General features: G+C 40.2%; 1 protein-coding gene across 6 annotated transcripts in view; it reads left to right on the top strand.

The window, feature by feature from the left end:
- Positions 1–20,072, top strand: part of LRRC3B (leucine rich repeat containing 3B) — a 41,865-nt gene extending 21,793 nt beyond the window's left edge. For all 6 annotated transcript variants that reach the window (XM_057424878.1, XM_057424879.1, XM_057424883.1 and 3 more), the window contains exon 2: positions 18,817–20,072. In XM_057424878.1, the coding sequence (XP_057280861.1) occupies positions 18,974–19,753 (780 nt within the window). In that variant the 5' untranslated portion in view covers positions 18,817–18,973 and the 3' untranslated portion in view covers positions 19,754–20,072. The remainder of the gene's footprint in view (positions 1–18,816) is intronic.
- The last annotated feature ends 517 nt before the right edge of the window (positions 20,073–20,589 follow it).

Raw genomic sequence — 20,589 nt, 5'->3', positions numbered from 1 at the left:
GTGTTGAATCTTGCTTACTTTAGGTAGTCATGCATGAATACACCATATTAAGTAGTATTTTTACGAGTTATCTGGACATTTTAATTTTTTTATGCATAGACCTATGAATTAAAAAATGCTACTTGAAAAAATGGTTTCAGATGGCACTGAAAGATCAAAGTAACTCATTATTGGCTTCTTTACATAGGTACTCTGGGTTCTTTTAGGCATTAATTTTTGTGTAGATCTCTTTTTTTTAATCGTCATCTGTCAGATTAACCAAAATGAAGATACCATGAGTTAAATTAACAGAGAAACAGGTTAACACGTAGAAGCATTGACAACTTTTCTCGGAAATAGCTTTTTAAATTGGTTTAATCCCAATGGTCAAACTAATAAGTCTAACCAGAAAAGAATGGACATTTTTGTGGAGAAGGATGAAAGACATTAAGAGAAAGTTGTGAAACCCAAGGGGGAAGTATACAAACAGTGACTTTTGAAACAGTCTAGCCTTATGACCAGAAAGAACTAAAAAACCCATAGAGATTTAATTGCTTCCTTACCATCAGACCTTTCCACCATGAGCAGTGCTGTAAGGAGCAGTGAGTAAGCAGTGGTTGTCATAACTCAGAGGCAAGGACTGTGGGCAATTATGTGGTGGGCTGACTTTTTTTAGGCTTTAATGCCTAGGGGAGCTTCTCTTCAGCATAAAACAGGAGTAGAAATTGGACTTGTTGCTTTAAAATATAAAACCAAATTGTTCAGGGCATTCGAAAGGAATTTGTTTGCTACCAGTGCTGTCAGTCCTTGAATTTTAAAGGAGTTCTTTTTGTTACTGTGAACTTGAAAATTGAGATAGTGCTTTTCTTTTGGGGCATGAACTACATGATCCAATGACGCCTTTGCTTGCATGTGGAGGTCATCTCCACAGCTGAGTAACTCTGTGGCTTTGGAAGAAATCTGGTCAGCACTAGCACTCCCCTTTTCACCTGCAGATTATCTGGACCTATACAAGTATGGAGCAGAAGTGGTATGTCTTGCTTTTCCAGCAACTTGCAGCACTTGAACTTTGCTTCAGTCTGACCTCTTGGGAGTCACAGAGATTGCTAGGTTAAGCAAATAGCCTGATAGGAAGTTTGACTAATACCAGGAGATAAAAACAATTGTGCTGGCTGTGCTGAAAAATAGCAGCAGAAAGCCACAGAGAATCCCCGAGTGAATGCAATCACAAGGTACCAAGCAGAGGTGGGTGCTCTTGGTTTGGCAAGCTGGGAACCAGCAGGATAAAGGCCTGTTTTTCTTTTAAGGCTTCAGTGGGAGGCTTCAAGAAAAACCTTTGTGGCTTGTTCCTGTAGAACTCTACATGTGAGTTGGCATCAGATTTTCTAAGCAGGATGGTAAATGATGGATGGAAAAATATTTTTCCTATTAGAGTCCATTTACTGACTTCTCAAATTAATAACACAAGTTGGAATTTTGGAAAGCTTGTTCTACCGTGGCTCAGTTCAGCTTTTCCTGAAATCATTGGGAAAGTTTACAAGATACTTATATGGGGACAAATTCAGTGAGTTTGTTTTGCTTTGGGTTTTTTTTTTCATTTTGTTTTTAAGCCTTCTAGCTACATTTTATAGGATTTTGTTCTGTAATTTGAGTGCAGAAAACAGAATGAAAATTTACCCTTGTTTTCTGGGCAGCTTGTGTGGCATTTTAGTGCCCAAAAGCATTAAAAAAAAAAAACCCTTAAACTTCTTCTTCCTTGTCTTTTTTTTTTTTTCTTTAAGGGCAATGTGTTCTTAAAACAACTTGTGTGAAAGTAGGCACCCAAGTCAGTGTCTAATGTATTGAAATCAGTCAATCACCGAATTGGTTCATTAGGGATGTAGAATTTATTTACCAGAAGTTTGGCCATGTGTGGCTTGCTGTAATTTAAAAATATTCTAATTTCAAGAGTTTCCAAATAAATTTATGTGTATTTATTGGAGATATTACCATGCTGTCAATTCAGTAATTCAATTTTTTTACTTCAGTACAGTTACATAAATGAAAAAATATTTGCAGTTTTGGTCCATTGCTTTTAGATGATGGTATGATTTAAAAAAGAGCAGCACTATGATGAGTTAGAGTGTAATGCACAGAGCAATGCAATAATTGGGTGTCTTCAATGTTTGTTTGCTAATATAGCCATTTCTCAGGAAGCGCTGTTGTTGTGGAAACCAGCATAATTTTAATTAAAGTTTTACGCTATGTGCCTTACAATTAACATTTTAAAAATATAACATCTGTAATTGCACTTTTTACCCACCTAGTCGTAAAGGAAACTGTACTCAGTGGTAAGATGTTCCATAAACCTTATTCTAAGTGATAGAAAACATCTGCAGCCAAATTTTGGGTTTGGGGGTATGTGTTTATAACTCCCTGTTGCAAGTAAGCACCCCATGAAATGCATCTCTTCTTTACAGACAACAAGATTGTACAACCATGTGTAATATAAACAGGAAATTAAAATGTGCTTCAGTAGGACTTAAATGCTGTGATGCAAGGTCTGGCATTATCTCTGTCTTCATTTATACTGCTTTCAAGTATTTTTTTTTCCTTGAATTGTAGTTCTTTCAGATGTTTTCTTTAATCTATTTGGAAGTAATTGCAGAATGTGAGGCTGGAAGGCAGCTCTTACTCCAGTCAAGTCTCTTAGGAGATTACTTAGTCCAATCCCTTGCTTAAAGCAGAGTCACATGGAACAGGTTTCTCAGGGCTCTGTCCAGCTGTCTGATGCTGTTCCTAATGCGGGATGTGATGCTGTATCTGCCCTTGCTGCAAGGGAATGTTTATGGCTTATGTTCATCTTGGTGGCTGCCAGGACCCTTCAGTCCTTCTCTACAAGGCTCCTTTCAAATTGGTTCACACATGTACTGGTACATAGAGTTATTCATCCCCCGGTGCAGGACTTGGAATTCCCCTCTGTTGAACTCCATGAGGTTCCTGTCAGCCCATTTCTCCAGCCTGTGCAGGTTCCTCTGGATGGCAGCATACCTATCTGGTGTAGCAGCTGCACCTCCCAGTTTCATATCATCAGCCAGCTTGCTGAATTCTCTGTACCATTGTGCAGGTCATTCATGAAAATGTTAAATTGGCCCCAGTATAGACCCCTGGGGGTATTCTACTAGTGACTGGCCTCCGGCTGGCCTTCATGCTACTGTCCACAGCCTTTTGAGCTGAGCAGTTCAGCCAATTCTCTGTCCACCTCACCATTTATTTAGTCTGTACTTCTTTGGTCTGTCAGTGAGGGTGTTATAGGAGACAGCATCAAAAGCTTTGCTGAAGTCAAGATAAATAACATGCACTTTCATCTAAATGACATGAGCCAGGCATCTCATTGCAGAAAGCTGTCAGGTTGGTCAGATGTGATTTCTGCCTTCATAAATCCATGCTGACTACTTCCAATCACCTTATTTTACTCCATATGTTAGGGAAATTGTTCCTAGATTTATTTGCTTATCCCCTCCCCAGGGTTGGAGGTGAGGCTGACCTGTCTGTAGTTTACTGGTTCCTCCTTCTTGAAAATAGGACTTTTGCTTTCTTGAAGTCCTCAAGAACAATCTCTGATTCCCATGACCTTTCCAAGACAGTTAAGAGTAGCCTCCTGTTCCATCAGCCAGTTCCCTCAGCACCTGTGGATGCATCCCCCTCAAGACCTATGGGTTTGTGTATGTCCAGTTTGTTTGAATGTCCCTTAACTGTACCCTCCTCTGCTGATGACAAGTTTCCATTTCTCCAGAACTTCTCACTGGTTGCAGGGGCCTGGGATTTCTGAGAATAGAATATTGAAGGAAGAAACACCTAAACTGACTGCCTTTTTTCTGGTAGTAGTCTGTCCCTCTATCCCCTCAGAGACAGACTGAGTGTGCTTTAAATGCAAACCATTTCTTTGCAGAATGTGTGTGTTAAATACATGAACTACATTTAAAGTCTGTTGATTGACCTGTATTTAAAGATAAACTATTAATGTCTTTCCATGATTACATTGAAGAAAAATTCTAGTGCATAGCAGAGTATGAATCTACCAAAAGTGAGAGTTTTTTCTCTGTGCTTCTCTGTTGTGTTGGCCTGGCTGAGCTCTGGATGTGCAAAGATGTGTAACAGGAGTGAGTACAGGCGGCACAGGGATTTCTGAGATGTTTTTCGTGTGTCAGAACAACAAGGTGTATTAGTCTGCAGTCGCATTCACACTGCCACCGAGAGCTGTTGTCTGTACCTGAGCAAGGTTGTTTTCAGCTTGTGTAGATGTAACAGTCCAAATCTACAAACGTTTCTATGCAGCTGTCAAATGGAGAAAAGGAGGTAAGAAAAAAAGATGAAGATGCTGTTTCCAGCTCAGCAGGAACCTGACAGCTCCTGAGCTGAAAAGATACTGGAAGTTGCTGCTTTTCAGGGTACAGCCCTGGCTCCTGGCTTCTTCAAAGCTCCAAGCCCAGCAGCAGCTTGGGAATCCCAATGCTCAGAGGGCTGCAAAGCACAGATTATTCCTTTCCTGCTGAGCATGTGCCACCAGTTAGTCAGTCCTGCCCTCCAAAGAGAAATTGGGCATCCCCACTGAGTGATGTCCAAGCTGAGGAGCCCCCCATCTTTGGCAGCAATCATCTACTCTTCCAGCATGGCTCTGCATGCTTTATGTTAATAATAACTTTTAAAAAGCCTTTCAGTTTCTTAGGGTTCCTTAAACAGCCACCAGCTCTTGGGATTGCTCAGCAGCAAGGACACAGCTTAGCATCACATGGGGATCTGCCAGGGTCACTCCTCTTCCTGCATGCAAGCAAGAAAGGCGCCAGGTGGGAACTGTGGCACTGTCTCAAAACTACAGGGAGACTGCAGACATTGCAGTAATTATTCCCAGGGTAGCTGTGCCGTCTTTTGGGCTGCCTTCTACTGGCACTGTTGCACAAAAAAGGTTGTTTTTTTCCTCAGCGTATCTTCTGTTCCACATGCAGAGAGTTGTGGTCAATGGCTCAATGTCCACATGGAGACCAGTAATGAGTGGTGACCCTCAGGCATCGGTGTTGGGACCGGTCTTGTTCAACATCTTTGTCGCTGACATGGACAGTGGGATTGAGTGCGCCCTCAGCAACTTTGCCGATGACACCAAGCTGTGTGGTTCGGTTGATACCCTGGAGGGAAGGAATGCCATCCAGAGGGACCTTGACACGCTTGTGAGGTGGGCTGATGCCAACCTGATGAAGTTTAAGCATGCCAAGTGCAAGGTCCTACACCTGGGTCGGAGCAATCCCAGGCACAGCTACAGGTTGGGCAGAGAAGATTCAGAGCAGCCCTGCGGAGAAGGACTTGGGGGTGTTGGTGGATGAGAAAATGTACATGAGCCGGCTTCAGTGTGCGCTTGCAGCCCAGAAAGCCAACCGTATCCTGGGCTGCATCAAAAGGAGCATGACCAGCAGGTTGAAGGAGGTGATCCTGCCCCTCTACTCTGCTCTCGTGAGACCTCACTTGGAGTATTGTGTGCAGTTCTGGTGTCCTCAACATAAAAAGGACATGGAACTGTTGGATCTTGGAACTGGATAATCTTAAGGTCCTTTCCAACCCTAAACATTCTATGATTCTATGATCTTGTTGTTAATGCTTCTTGTTAAGTCAGGGTTGCAAAGTGTGTGTCTTGTCCATAGGTATGTTATAATAACATATCATAACTTACCTCATATTAGGTGTCTAGTCTTACAGACTCTTTGTATGATCTTATTGAATCCATAGAATCATAGAATAGTTAGGGTTGGAAAGGACCTTAAGAGTTCCAGCCCCCCTGCCACGGGCAGGGACACCTCCCACTAAACCATGTCACCCAAGGTTCTGTCCAACCATCTGAGCTTCTGCTCCACATCATTACTAAGATCTTTAGTGCAAGCCCAGACAAGCAGCATCCTGTTCACCAGTCTGTAAGAGGCTGTATCCATTAGTACACTGAAGAACCTTCTCTTCATTTTGAGGAGAGCTGACTGAAAGCTCCACTGAAAGCTGAACTGATTGAAGAAAAAATACCATCTTTTCAGTAAGACTGAAAAATGCTAGTGCTATATAAATTTTGTATTTCAACTAAAAATGTTCATATTATAGTTTTATACATTGTATAATGTTTTTTTGTCTTGGGGTTTGAAAGTTTTTAATTTTTTAAAAGTCACATTTTATATAATTATTTATAAAATTTTCATAAAATGCAGGAAGAAAACATGTTCCAATAATATTAAAAAATCCATTCAAGTGTCAATAACACCTTTGATGCAAATGCTATGAAAACCACAGCAGAAATAAGAAATGACTTAACTGAAAGAATGGCACTGTAAAGAGAAGGACGTAAAATAATTTCCTTTATTTATTTCTCTTCATCTGCCATCAAGATTTCAGCCATATCTTACTTTGATGAGTAAAGGTAAGCTGTACAATTTTACCTGGGGAATACTTTAATAATTTTAAAATAATTATTAGCCGGTTATAAATAGAAGATATTTTCTCTCATCTGACTACTAACATTGATTCTAAGAGAAGGTAGTATTTCTTTTGTTATAAATAAATGATTGCCATATTAAGGCAGCTGTTAAAATCAGTTATTTTAATCAATTATTTTAATCAATGATTAAATGAGATCACTCATTCTTAATAAAGTTGTTTATGCAACCATGAAAGTAACTTCGTAATAGGAAATGATAGGTTTGTGGGTTAATATTGTAGTTGAAGTTGTAAGACAGGTCCAGGGCTGATGGTTGATTTGGCTACTTCTCCCTGTCTGCAGAGGTGTTTACAGGTGCCAAAGTACATTTCAGTGTTGCAACTCTGAAGAATTTTAGAGTTATTATTTGCAAGATAACAGTTTTTTTTGGTGGAAAGAGAAAGGAGAAGTTTGAGGAAGAAGAGTGTCTTCCTAATGAAGAGGAAAGCAGGTGAAGTGACTCATCATAACAGCTTTTTAGGGCTTTGTTGAGGCTCATGCCCTGGGTAACCAGCTGCTTGCCAGCTTGCAGTCTCTTTGCTTGCCATAGAACAGCACATGCTCTTTGCATCCTCTGTGGTGGCTGTGGAAGTCAGACTATCTTGATTTAGGAGGGTGTATGTGTGCCACTCACTGGGGACAGATTCCCTTTGCTCCGATGTGACTTTCATAAATTTTGTTAGAAATGAGTGGTTAGTGACCAGACAGGGATTGCAGGTGACTGGGCAGGGCTTGCCATACCAAAGAAAACCTGAGGCTACTTGGGCTCTCACACCAAGTGAAAAAATTCACCTTTATGTCTCTCTTGGAATCAGACTGAAATGAGACTGGTAGTAAACAACTTCTGTGCTATAATAGCACAGAAAACTTCTGTGCTGTAATAGCAGGGTCCTTTAGCATGCAGGTGGTTTGGAACAGAAGTGGGTGCCTTTAAGTATTGTTTTATGGTGCCATGCGTTTCAGACTGAAAAATGGCCACAAGCTTTATTACTTTAATATTAATGCTTTTTCATTACTCTCCCTCCGCTCCCTTCCCCCGCAAAGTGCTGCATTTATCCATTATAAAGTGGCTCTTTCTTTTTCTCATTATATGCCATTTTTTCACAGCATGAGGAGGGAGAAGCAGGTGGGTGGCAGGAGGGACAGTTGAGGACATAATAGCACTGCATCTGTTGTCAAACAAAGCCAGACCCTGGGCTGCCACTAGATAACCTGTTGAGGTAACTTGCAAAGCCCTCAATGATAACAACATCCCTCCTGCCATGGCTGCCGCTTTCTAGTGACTCTTGTTCCAAGAGCTACTCCCATTAGGGTTTTCCATCCTCTCTCCTGCTTCTTGATGGCAGGGGTTTTGCAGTGCAGGTGTTGGTCTCCATCCCTTCCAGACACTTGCAATCAGGTATTTCCACCATGTGTCCACTGAGGGCCGTGTGCCAGGATGTTTTAAAATTGGCAAATAAGTAGTAATGATTTGCAGGACTGAATTTGCCCTGCTCCCTCCTGCAATTTGGAAAAATGGTTTAATTTTTTATTTTTTTTAAATCCTGTTCTTCTCTTCCTCATTCCAAATATGTCAAGTTAAGTTTATCTCGGTGCCAGTACCACCTGTAACTAGAGCTAAATTAGCCCTTCTGTTAGCTCTGCTTAGTTTTCAGTTTTGAACAAGCCTTAGTAAAATAAATCATGTCCCACTTGTCTTTAAATTTCATTATCATGACCTAACTTAATTTGCTATAAATTATTTCTACCTGAGCTTCTTCGGCTGTGAATTTTCAGCCTTGAGTGTCTTGCTCATTGGATTGTTGCCCAGCTAATCAAGATACTTTTTTTTTTTTTTTCCCTTCAGAACTCCTGCATTTTGTATCAGCTATCTCTGCCAAAGTCAACTTGGCTGTATAACCTCCGTGGGGACACACAAAGAGCAAATGCATTCTTGTCTTTAAAAATAAAGATTTTATTGAACTGAGTTTCGGTATCTTCCTGTCATGCTCCAGAGCAGTCATTTCAAAATGAAAACATGCTGATTGTTGCCTAGGTGGAACACATGTAATTTGCAAAGTCCTTTAGTGGCAGCTGAGGGCCTGACTCACCAGCACATTAAAACAATAGCCGGTTTTTCTAACTCTTGTTTGGAGATAAGTGCTAACACACAACTGCTTCTGATGAGCAGTCAAATGTTTTCTTTCACCATACCCTTTCTTTTGAAAGCAGACACCCTTGCTTGGTGTTTAGATCCTGATGGATCAGACACATCTGCTAGAGTAGTTTAACTATTATGGTGGATGTTGACAGAATTGATCTTTCTTGGAGCATTCAGACTCAGGTGAAGTCTCCTGTTACCTTCTGGTACAGGATGGTGGGAGAATGGTGGGTACAAAAGGTACTGCCTTGGGTACCCAGTCTCCTCAGTTCTGACATGGTTTAGTCTGATCTAAATTACTGGGCTCAATATGATGTTTGCTGGTAAAATGACATGTCATGTGATAGGCAGAGGGTCAGATTAGATGATCTAATGACTCCATCTGGCCTCAAACTCTTAATTAGGGAAGTGCTACCAGCACAAGATGGCACTGAAGGTTTCCATTGTTAGATTTTGCTTGCCTGGGAGATCCTCAGCTGAAGCAGAGCTGCAGAGGCTGTACTTGGGCTACTGTTTTCCTCGCCCTATAATGCCAGTAGCAGCCAGCAGAGCTAAGCGCTAGTCCTGATGGGAACCTGCTAATCTTGGTTTCATGAAAGTACAAAAGCCCTGTGTCTAACTATTTCAGACTGTCTCAGCTTTTAGAGCTGTAATGATATCTAAATACAGAAATAAATTCTATTATTAGCTCAGTACTATGGCATTCATTGACAGAAAAAGATAACTTTCTCTGGCAAGCTGATGAGAAAGAAATTACAGTTATTTGAAGTTGCTCATGGATTAAATATTTAAAGTGGGGATGTGGTTTTACTTGTGGGTGGTTTGATGTGGTAGAGGTTCATGATACTTTTGCTTAACAGCCTTGGTGCAGAAATGGGAAGTACATATGTGTGTGTTGTTGTAGATGTGCGCTTTGCTTGCTCAGCTATGCAAGTGGCAGTGTGCAGGTTTAATAACCACGGACATAGCAAAACCAGCATCACTGATCAGCCACTTTCTTTGGCAAGCCCAAATGGCTTGTAATTAACTCAGTGTGTCACTTCAATCCAGAAGGTTACTTGAATGTCATCTTAAAGTTGTTTAATTGCTTATTGATCTCATAATTATTCCATACTTGCTGTCTCTTTTACCATTTTCTGAAATGTGTTGGTAGGTCACAATTTTAATTTCTTCAATAGAAGATTGTGTGTTGGTGATGTCGAGCATTCATTTTTAAGTTTAGAACTTTTAATTGGGAATTTCAAACTCTGTTGGCTTCCTTTATATACAAATGTTACACATTTCATTTTTCTTGCATTTTTCTAAATCAGATATTCCTGCATACCTCTCAAAAATACAATATTATTGTACAGGTAGGATATTTGAAAGCACAAGGAGCTGAACTAATAACTGCTGAGGTACTCTATTCTGAAGTGCCGTCCCCTATTGCTAATTTAGCTTGTGGTTCCCCCCACTTCTCCTTTTCAGATTTTTTCATACACAGTAATTGGTCTGGGAGTATGTTCTTTTTCTTTGTGGTCTCATCTTGTGGGTGTTAATCAGATTGTTTTATTCCAGTAGTACCTTCTACTGCCCTGGTTTCTTTCCTTGCAGATTCCTTGTATCATACATTATTGCTCTGTGTTTATGTCACTGGGCAGTTGTGCATGGAGAGAAACATCCCTGATTTCCTGTGGTTTAAGATAACAGGGTAATCTAGATCCCAAACTGGATGCTAAGCTGCCACTGTGGCACTGCCTCTTCTCACATCTGTGTTTCCTTTTTGAGTCATGTAACCCAAAGGATGGTCTCATCTGCGGTAGCACACTATAGTTCCTGGGAACCTGCACTATGGCAGAGGAACAGCTGGAAGGAGCAACTTTCAGTCATGCTCTGCTTCATTCTCCTCCTCCCTTCCCTGTCTTTCTTTGGAGTCTGTAACACATTTCCTAGGATGCTGAGGTATCTGCTGCCAGCAGATGTCTTGCTGTCTTCTTTGTGCAACTGTTGTCAACTTTACCGAGCTGCTAGCATGTTCCTTGCTGAATGGTCCCTTCAGGTTTGCACATTTATTTCTGCCTTGCTGATTTTATTATCAACACAGCTTCAGCTTCCCCAGCCTAATTACAACTTACCTCTTCCTACTGCCTACTAAGTTACAGGAACATTTGGGTGACCCTCAAATGAGCCTGAAGACAGCAGTATGCAGAACCAAATAAGCACTCTTAAAAGTGGAAGAAAGGTATATAGATGGTCTGAATCTTGCTTATCTTTGCAAGGTGGTACTTGAAAGGCCTGTTAGTTTCTGATAGCACTGGTTTTGTTACCAGTGGAGGGGTTAGATTTACAGTTTGCAAAATAAAAACAGGATTTTCGGTTGGACACCATCTGCACTCACCAGATGCAGTTATCAAGATTAAATTGAAAGACTTGTCACTGATTATGCTGGTAATCATTGAGGTGGTCAATGTAATTATCTTGAGATTGAGAAGGTGTTTTCCCTGATAGGGTACTGCAGCAGAATTATGTTGAAGAAGCACTCATCATTAGCTACTGCATATGGCTCCAACTAAGCACATGTTTTTCACTTTGATCACGTTATTTTATTATATGCGAGAAAAATAGATGAGCAAATATTGTGAAATTGACCTTTTATTTTGAAAACACTTTCCACTGGATTCTGTCAGATTTATTGAAAACCAGACTTTAGAACAGACTTGAGTCAGGGTCTCCTTACCCAAGGAATACAAAGTATTTCCACTTCAGATTATTTTAAGCCTTCAGAGTATATTATTTTCTAGTACAGATCATATGGAGGATTGACTCAGCTGCTGCTGGAAAGGGTTTTCTTGCCAAACAGAATGGTTGTTGATGTTTTCTCAGAAAATGTCACTGAGACTCAGTAGCTATAATTCCAAACTCTAAAAATGTTTTTGACTGTAATGCACACGAATAATTAATCCAGAGACAAATTACATGGCTTTTTAGAACTCTTTACAGTCATTTGTCTGTGTTGGAGCATTTCCACTTAGCATCTGTAATGCGGTTTTTTATGTTCTTATATAGGGGTAAAAAAAAAATCCATTTTGCAGATATGTTTGCTGAGCAGTAATTGGCATACCTTGAGCATTTCTTCATGCTTGTATAGATTATCAAGCCAATTTCTTGCCTATATAGTGATAAATGATGTTCTAGAGATTATATTGATTTTATTTCTATCTTATGACTTTAATTCTTAATTTACTTCATGTTGCCATTATATATGCACTGTGAGCATATATAATGCTTTCTTTCCTTTTTCAAATGGCATAGATATGCATATAAAATGTGGTTTGTATTTCCCAGAAGGGTATATTGCTCAGGGAAGGGACAGGAGCCTTTTGTAGTCCTATGAAGAGGATGCAAGAGATAACAGGGAAAAGAAGGCAGCACTGAGTGTCTTCTAAAAAGCAAGTGATCCAGTCTGTGTTAGGGCTTGAAAGAAGGAGGTCTAGTAGCATCCCTGACACTGTGTCTTTAATTTCATTCAAGTATATCAAATTTCATTCCAGGAAATATGCTTCCACAGGAGACTTCCTAGAGCAAAGCATCATAGGAAAGATAGGAGATAGTTGGTAATATTTTTCTGCCTTTGATCTGTTATTATATCTGCTAAGCTTCACACAATTATTTATCAGCTGAGAGTTATAAAATAATTCCTGACTTGACATTAAAAGGGAGAAAAGTCAAATACGTTTTTTAACGTGGACCCAACTCATCAGTCTTAAAGTGCTGATTCATTTGCCCACACAGTATAATTAAGCTGTTAATCTGTAATAAGGAGTTATACATTCAATGATCTCACAATCATAAAGTGATTATAGCCTGCCTAAAATGTTCATTTGGCTCTTCTCTATCATTTATTACTCCGCGACTGTTAAGAGAGGGTATTCGTAGCTTGGGATCTGTAACTTTTACCTACACAGTCTGCTTCTGCAACTGGGACTGGTTTGCTATGAGCAGCTGGTGGAAAGATGTCTATACTGGGAGATTTTGGGGAACAAAATGTTGACATTCTGAGTCCTGGCTTAGAGGAGAATATTCTAGCTTGAGTACATTTGGTGTTTCATCACATAATGAATCCATTATGTACTTGGAGTTCAGGCTCACACTGATTAATCATGACATTTCAATTATTCATTGAATCAGTGATTGTTTGCACCCCTTTTCCCCACCTCATTTGCTGTTGGCTTCTATTAATTTCTGTTCTTACTGCTGTAGGATTTCATCTTGCTGTGCTCTGAAATCCTGAAAATTTTCCACTGCCAGAGACTTTCATCTGTGAATTTACATCACCTGGCACCTTGCAAGCAATTCTTGGCTCTTCCTGGTTTGACTGCCTACCTGCCTTCAACATAACTGTGCTGTGAAGCAGCCAGGCAGCAGCACTGTGTTTGAGGAGTGCCAGGGGGAGATGAGTGAAGGACAGAGGTTGTCCCAAGACTCAAGACCAGATTCTTGTTTCATCTTCTAAACTGCATCTCCTGTCGGTGTCCTGGAGCCACCATCAAATTTCCCAACTCAGAGTCTGCCTGTGCAGCTAGTGAGATTGCCACAGTGCATTCCCCACTGACAGTAAACAGGCAATGTTGTTTTAAAGGACTGGGTTGTTTGTCTGCAGGAATTCACTTGGTACCCATGAAATTTGTTGTACCGTAGCACACAAGCAGCACAGAGATGAGATGCAGCTGCTGTGTTCTCCTTTGGGTCCCACAGCTCCCACTCATCGCCAGCTTGCAGGTATCCTCACTTTTAGGCTCAGTACTTACTTGGTAACGTTGCCATGGTGTAGCTTTATCACACATCCACAGTGAACAAAAATACCTTTTTTTTTTTTTTTTTTATAATTACTGTTATTTTGACTCTGTTGCTTTTGAGCCATCATCTAAATCCTTGAACAGATTTAGAGTAACATGTAGAAGAAGGAGGCTCCACATTTTTACATCTATCTTCTTGTGTTTTTAAACAGTTATGATCAGATTCAGCCCACAGGTGTTGGAAGAGGCAGGCAGGATTTCATGGAGGTTTTTCCCCCAGTGTGTACAGTCTGTTGGCCTCCAGAAGCTCAGCTGCTTTCAAACACAGCATACAGATGCACAGGGCAATCCAATGTGTAGTTTAGTGGAAGGTAGTATAAGATTGATTAAGGATAGGATGTATAGAAGTAGTTCTTCCCATGGATATCTTCTCTGTTTTGGTTCTTCATAAGTATGCTATCTGCAGTTATTTGGAAGTAGTAGTGGCAAATCTCTTTCTTTGGTTCAGGTAAAATTGTCCTGTCCTCAGTCTTCTAGCAAACTGTTTTTTCCAGCTGGGCTAATCATCTGAGTATTTAAGCCTTTAGTCTCCAGCTCATGGCTGTCTTGTCAGTACTACATAAAAGGTAATATTTTTAGAGATAAACTAGTATATGGCATTTTATGACAACAGGGCAGGGGGAAAAGAGTACAAAGAGAAAATACATAAGTTTCTAATATAGGTCTCTCTGAGTGTGGAGAGCAAGGCAGATCTATGTGTGCTGCAACAAACAGATCAGCATTACAGGAAGAAGAGTTCAAGGAAAACAATCTATTAAAAAGACAAGTGGTTTCTATTTCAGTGGGTAATTTGCTAAACCTCATTCAAAACAAAATTAGTCAATATGGTAAAGATCTATTTTAATAGAGAATAGGAGACTAGATTTATCAATGAGCATCTTTGCTACATACCACCATAGTCAATGTTTTAAAGAGGAGAAAAAAAAAAAATTGTAATAATGTCAGGTCTTCCAAAACTATAAAATATCTCAGTAATTTTCTGGAAGTCAGACAAAATAATGAACTTTTTACAATGTACTCTTTTAATGCATTTTTAGTTATAAAATTTTAATATTTATTCAAAGTGCAAGTTTGCTCTAAAGGATGTCTGAAAAAAGAGCCCTGCAGAGTCTTTATTTCCTGGACTTTTCTAATGCTATATCAAACTTCCAATGCTGGCATGCAGAGTTGTTACTCTGAAGGATAGGAGCTTACTTAAACTTGGCTTGAAAAGTCAAGCTGGTTTTCTAGGGATCTCTTGAAGGTTTTTGGGGAGCTGAGAGTTTCGTTTGAAGGTACAGAGCTGCACATATAAATATGAGCAGTTGGTAGATTTATACGTGAGTCTGTGGGCTGTATGTGAGGACAGGAGGCACCTTGACATGTGCAGTTCATCTCCAATATGGAGGGCCAGCAGTTACTCATAGGATGCCTTTGGTATTTCATGAAAAAACAGTGTCATTTGTGGAGGACTATGTGATCCCAAGGTGTGTGGAGCTCTGCAGTGTCATTTAGGATCTGTTTTCCAATGAGGGTTTCTCCAGGTACTGTGCCTAAAATTAGTTTTTCTGGTGGTTGAAAAGTGACAGACCAGACAGATTGAGCGCAATCATGATGCAACCAACAGGCCACCCCCTGTGGTTATCTGTTGGCTTCTTCCTTTTGCCTCTTTCCATTCCTGCTTGCTCGTTTGAGCACATAAACTACAGGAACAAGAAATTCCTCTCTAATCATGTAATGCCAAATACAAGCTGTGTGTACAGGTGCTGAGCATCTCTAGTCAGCTGTCACCCCTTTGACATTGCTGGGGTAATGAGTGCAGTCTTTTTCCTCAGGGGATCCAGCTTTGAAGACAAGAACAGACATTCTAGTACGTTATTAATACAGAAATGGAGTTGCTATCACTGAATATCCTTCACAGCGTGATGTGTGTGACAGGCAGTCTTTGCACGCAACAGAAGCATGATGTGGTTGCTCAAATGCCATGAATGTGCCTCAGGAAAAGGGTGATATTATTGATCTCCCCTCAACAGAAGTGTTTGGGACTTCATTTGAAAATTTGTGAGGCCTTTTTTTCCAGGTGGGAAGTGGGAAGGACTAATGCTTCTTTACATCACTCATTTCTTGTGAGGAGGGGTTACTAGTCAAATACACAATTTAGTGGTATTGCATCCAGATGCTAAGATGCAGTCTCTGCACCTTGCTTGAAAGGCAGTCATCTACAAGTACCTGGCACCTGAAGCTCAGTAGAAATCTCACTGTGCATTAAAAGCAAATGTGCTTTCCTTGATAATTTCAGGATTTGTACGTTTTCCTATGCTGTTGTATATGAATGGTCTAGGAAAGCTTGAAAACCAGTTTAAATTGCAAAACTATGAAGAATTCTTTTGTGTGACCTTCCCTCTATAGTTTTATTGCCCTGCAATATTTGAATCCTATGTTAGGTTTTCTATGTTTATATATGTGTTTTAGAAATGTACACAAAAAGCCTTTTTATCCTGTGCTGTTACCTGTGCTTGAAATATTGCTGTAGTTTCTGTGTGCTTTTATTTACTACTTATTTTTCTTCTTTTTTCTTGATTTGCAGATTTCTAATTCATATATTTATATGAAGGCATATATTTATATGAAAGCATCTTCCATGCCTTTCTCTGTAGTCTTAATGTTTCTGTCTGGTATATATCTCTTGTCTTTAGTCTAACTTTGTTACCTTTATTTTTGTTACAAGCAAAAATTAGCTGCTCAAGAAGCCAAAAATCTTCCTTTTAGCATTGCAAATCTGAGGATCCTAGTTCTCTTTTCTCTTGTTGCAGTCACTGGGATACCTGTGAGTCAAGAAAGTCCTTGCTGTAAGTTTGTTGGTGAAACCTGAATCTCAGCTATCCCTTGGATAAGATATTCTGATCATGGAAGTAAACAAAGTTCTGTTTCCCCTGACTGATGCTCAGTCCCTTTGGGTTGCTTACAGTTAAATTACTGAGAATTCGCTGAGCTTTGTTCTTGCTCAGCTAAGTTTTGTTGACTGGGTTTTTAATTATAGGTTTTAACTTGTATTTGCTCTAGCAAAACAGTGGGAGTTTTTCTCCTTTTATCTATTTACTTAGCTATCTCTTTTGAAGAGGCATTGCTTCATTAAACACTTTCCTGCTTAGTCTGTAATGACCCTAATTCTTCTACTCTAAGCACATTAATACGTTAAAGAAAAAAGCTTCATTTGTCTTCAGTGGGATGTTCACAGTATCACAGTATGCTAGAGATTGGAAGGGACCTCAAAAGATCATCTAGTCCAATCCCCCTGCCGGAGCAGGAACACCTAGATAATGTTACCCAGGAATGTGTCCAGGCGGGTTTTGAATGTCTCCAGGGAAGGAGACTCCACAACCTCCCTGGGCAGCCTGTTCCAGTGTTCCGTCACCCTCACTGAGAAGAAGTTTCTTCTCAAGTTTAAGTGGAACCTCTTGTGTTCCAGTTTGTACCCATTACCCCTTGTCCTATCCATATTATCTTTGGTGCTTGACATATGATCTTTGGTGGCGTAGCAGCATTATGGAGGACTTGGCAGGATACATGGTGTAATTCCAGGTTGTCAGGGGTTTTTCTGCCTGTACTGAAGGAAGTATGATATTTAATGGTCACATGCTTCTACAAAATTAAGCATCTGAGACTACTTCAGGTCTTTGCTCTTTCACCTCGGTCCATTCCTGCAGCAGGACTGCAGTATCACTGGCAGGAAGGCACTGTGTACAAGTATTAGGTGATGAGATGATGCTCATTCTGTGGTGATGAGCTGACTGCTCATATACTTTTGGTGTAGCACAGTGAGACACATAAACATGAAGGGAAAGGAAAACAAGTGTTTTTCCATGGGACAAGCATTCTTCATGGGGCAGGCTGGGAAAAAAGCAGCTTCTGGAGCTTGTCTCCTGTAGCAGATTTCTATCTGATCTAAAGACCAGGCACTGCAGTGACCAAAGAGCCAAAGAGAGAAATGGCGAGGATGTACCCAGTGCAGCAGGCTTTCATGTAAACAGAGGTCCTGCAGAACTCCATTGATTGTGGAGATACTACCGCCCCTCTCTATCCTCAATGGGAGCTTTTCGTGCTCTGCTTACAGCCCTTCTTAATGGTTTCACATTTGCAGGCTTAACTTCACAATTTCTCATTGCTGAGAATTTCCTTTCTTTTTAATTGAAGAGTAGAAGTTTTATGGACTCCAAGTGTAAACTTTCTGTTTAGGTTCTTGGGCAATCTCTCTCTCGATCAATAAATAAGTTGAAGAGCAGTGGTGATACACTACTACTTGCAGTAGCTGCAGTAAGAGAATGCAAATAAGGCTGCAGATATCCAAGCTGCTACAAAGACAGAGGGCATGTACATGAAAGCAAATGGACCTGTTGTGGTTAAAAATTCACATTGTACTGTAAGAGGGGAAAAACTAAATGAGGTTGTCTTTGAAACCTTATAGGTCAGCATTTCAGACTTCTGTATTTGTACTTCAATTAAAGGAGAAAATGGAAAAGCTTCTGGATATTTGCTATTTTTAAGCCAACTTGAGAAGCTGAAGCAGAACCTATTTTTCATGTGTTCTTTTAGCAAATTGCATGCCATGAATAAGATGGTTTTTGTTTGGCTTGTACATAGGTTTGTGTGAGTTCTATTTGGTTTGGAGGTGAGTGTGTGAGGTTTTAGCAATTGTTACATTTCTTTCTTTTTCTCTGTGATAAACGAAATTTTTCAAGAAAACATTATTTCTATGGGTCTCACAAAATGCTGGAGTTACAGGAAATCTGGGGTTCAAAAGCAGAAGGGCAGGATGGGGAGACAAACAAGACAATGATGGATGTTTGTGGTGTCTTTCAGCAGCATTTGATTTACTTTTTTTTTTTGTTTCTTGGTATAGTAAAAATGTTTCCTTGCTGAAGTACTTTGATTTGGACTTAAAATAGTGTAAATTATTTTGAGATAAGTTCACATTAGCCACCACAAATTCCTTGCTTACTTGTCACTGTTGCTGGAGATCCATCTCTAAGCTCCTGTTAATACATCTTCTATTTTAGCAAGGGAAAATGTAATTTAGATTTATAGCTGTTTTAGAAACATCTGTAACAAAAGCAAGCCAGTGCCTCCTTTAATAAGTATTTAAGCCCAAACCTATGAAATTTGTAATAAATGTAGTCTATTCTCTTAAAAATGTCCTTGGGATTTGTGCACTAAACTCAGATTAATGCTAATCGGAGTTACCTACATAAATCCTGTGGTACACTGATAGGACAATAGATCATTTATTCAGTGTTGCATTTCACTTCACCTTCATTTTATTTCTATTTTTTTTAATGAATACAAAATTAAGATTGGAGTTTATGGTATAAGGAATTTTTTTTCCTTCCTTTCTGTAGGTGTGCTTCTAAAAAGAGTATTGACCATGAGGAAGCCCATGTGATGGTCCACTAATTACACTGAAGAAAATGAAGTCACGTTTCAGCTTTGCCGATCCTTTTCCCACCACTGTCGGCTGAATGAAAAATGGTCGTGTGATTATGCTGACAGCCCAGCATGCATTTGGTAGACCTGTGGTTAACTCGTTCCCTCTCCATGTGTCTGCTCTTACAAAGTTTTGTCCTCATGATACTGTGCTTTCATTCTGCCAGTATGTGCCCGAAAGGCTGCCTCTGTTCTCACTCTGGAGGTCTGAACGTCAGCTGTAGCAATGCAAATCTCAAGGAAATACCCAGAGATCTTCCTCCAGAAACAGTCTTACTTTATTTGGACTCTAATCAGATAACATCTATCCCCAATGAAATTTTTAAGGACTTGCACCAACTGAGAGTCCTTAATTTATCGAAAAATGGGATTGAGTTTATAGATGAGCACGCCTTTAAAGGGGTGGCAGAAACCTTGCAGACTCTGGATTTGTCCGACAACCGGATTCAGAGCGTGCACAAAAACGCTTTCAACAACTTAAAGGCCAGAGCCAGAATTGCAAACAACCCCTGGCATTGTGACTGCACGCTGCAGCAGGTGTTGAGAAGCATGGCCTCCAACCACGAGACGGCCAACAACGTCATCTGCAAGACTTCTGTGCTGGATGAACACGCGGGGAGACCGTTCCTCAATGCTGCCAATGATGCTGACCTCTGCAACCTTCCTAAAAAGACTACTGATTATGCCATGCTGGTCACCATGTTTGGCTGGTTCACCATGGTGATCTCATATGTGGTTTATTACGTCCGGCAAAACCAGGAGGATGCAAGGAGGCACCTTGAGTACTTGAAATCCCTGCCAAGCAGGCAAAAGAAACCAGATGAAGCTGATGACATTAGCACTGTGGTATAGTATTCTGAATACAATGATTACCTTTGTGATGGAAACTAGATTTGGATGTCACTCAAACCAGAGGTTTACTTCTAATGTTCATTGTAAACATTAAGACTTTCGGGGTTTTTTTTTCCTGTTTAACTGAATTATGCCACTGTTGAGCTTTCTAACAGAAAGTTTTGTCTGGGTGGTATGCTTTAATTATTTCTCTGGTGGTACCCTAAAGCAAGTGAATTAATGTGTAAACATTAGTTTAGACCCATTCCACTATTTAATAATGAAATTTATTTTTTTAATTTAAAAAACAAATAAAAGCTCAAATTTGAACCATGTAAAACAGAGTAATTTATTGATTAGAAGCTTGTCCTGTGCCCAAGCACACTTGGTTTGATCAGTGTTTGTAAGGTAGAAGAGAGAGGGGATGACAAAGTGGATTGTGAGAAGTCCAGGATCAGAAGGTCTTGAAGGTGCAAGGAGGGTGCCAGGTGAATAGTAGCCCATTTTGGGGGTTGCTTGCCATGACAGGAAAAAGACATGTGGGGAGAGGAAAGTGTCCTGACTCCAGGTGTTATGGGACTGATGTTTGAGTAAGCCCCCGGAGGGCATTTCAACAGCACGGTGGAGGAGCCAACATGAAGGAGCTGCATTACAGACTTAGAAAAGAGGTAAGTGGGGAAATACAGTGAGTTTTCATCTTACACCCACTTGCTGCCTCTCATGAGCTTCAGGCAGGTGTTCCCAGCATGGGGAGGACAACAAGAAGGCAAGAGCAAACTTAGTGTACTGTTCAAACTAGAGTGTGACCAGTGGTGCTTAAAAACAAAGGGTTAATTAAATTAGTCTTTTTAATGTAT

The sequence above is a fragment of the Pezoporus wallicus genome, unplaced genomic scaffold (assembly GCF_028554395.1).
Source record: "Pezoporus wallicus isolate ANWC-B61680 ecotype Strahan unplaced genomic scaffold, APGP_CSIRO_Pwel_v1 contig_3181, whole genome shotgun sequence".
NCBI lineage: Eukaryota > Metazoa > Chordata > Aves > Psittaciformes > Psittacidae > Pezoporus > Pezoporus wallicus.
Note: the sequence above shows the minus strand (reverse complement) of the source record. Positions and strands in the feature narration are given on the sequence as shown.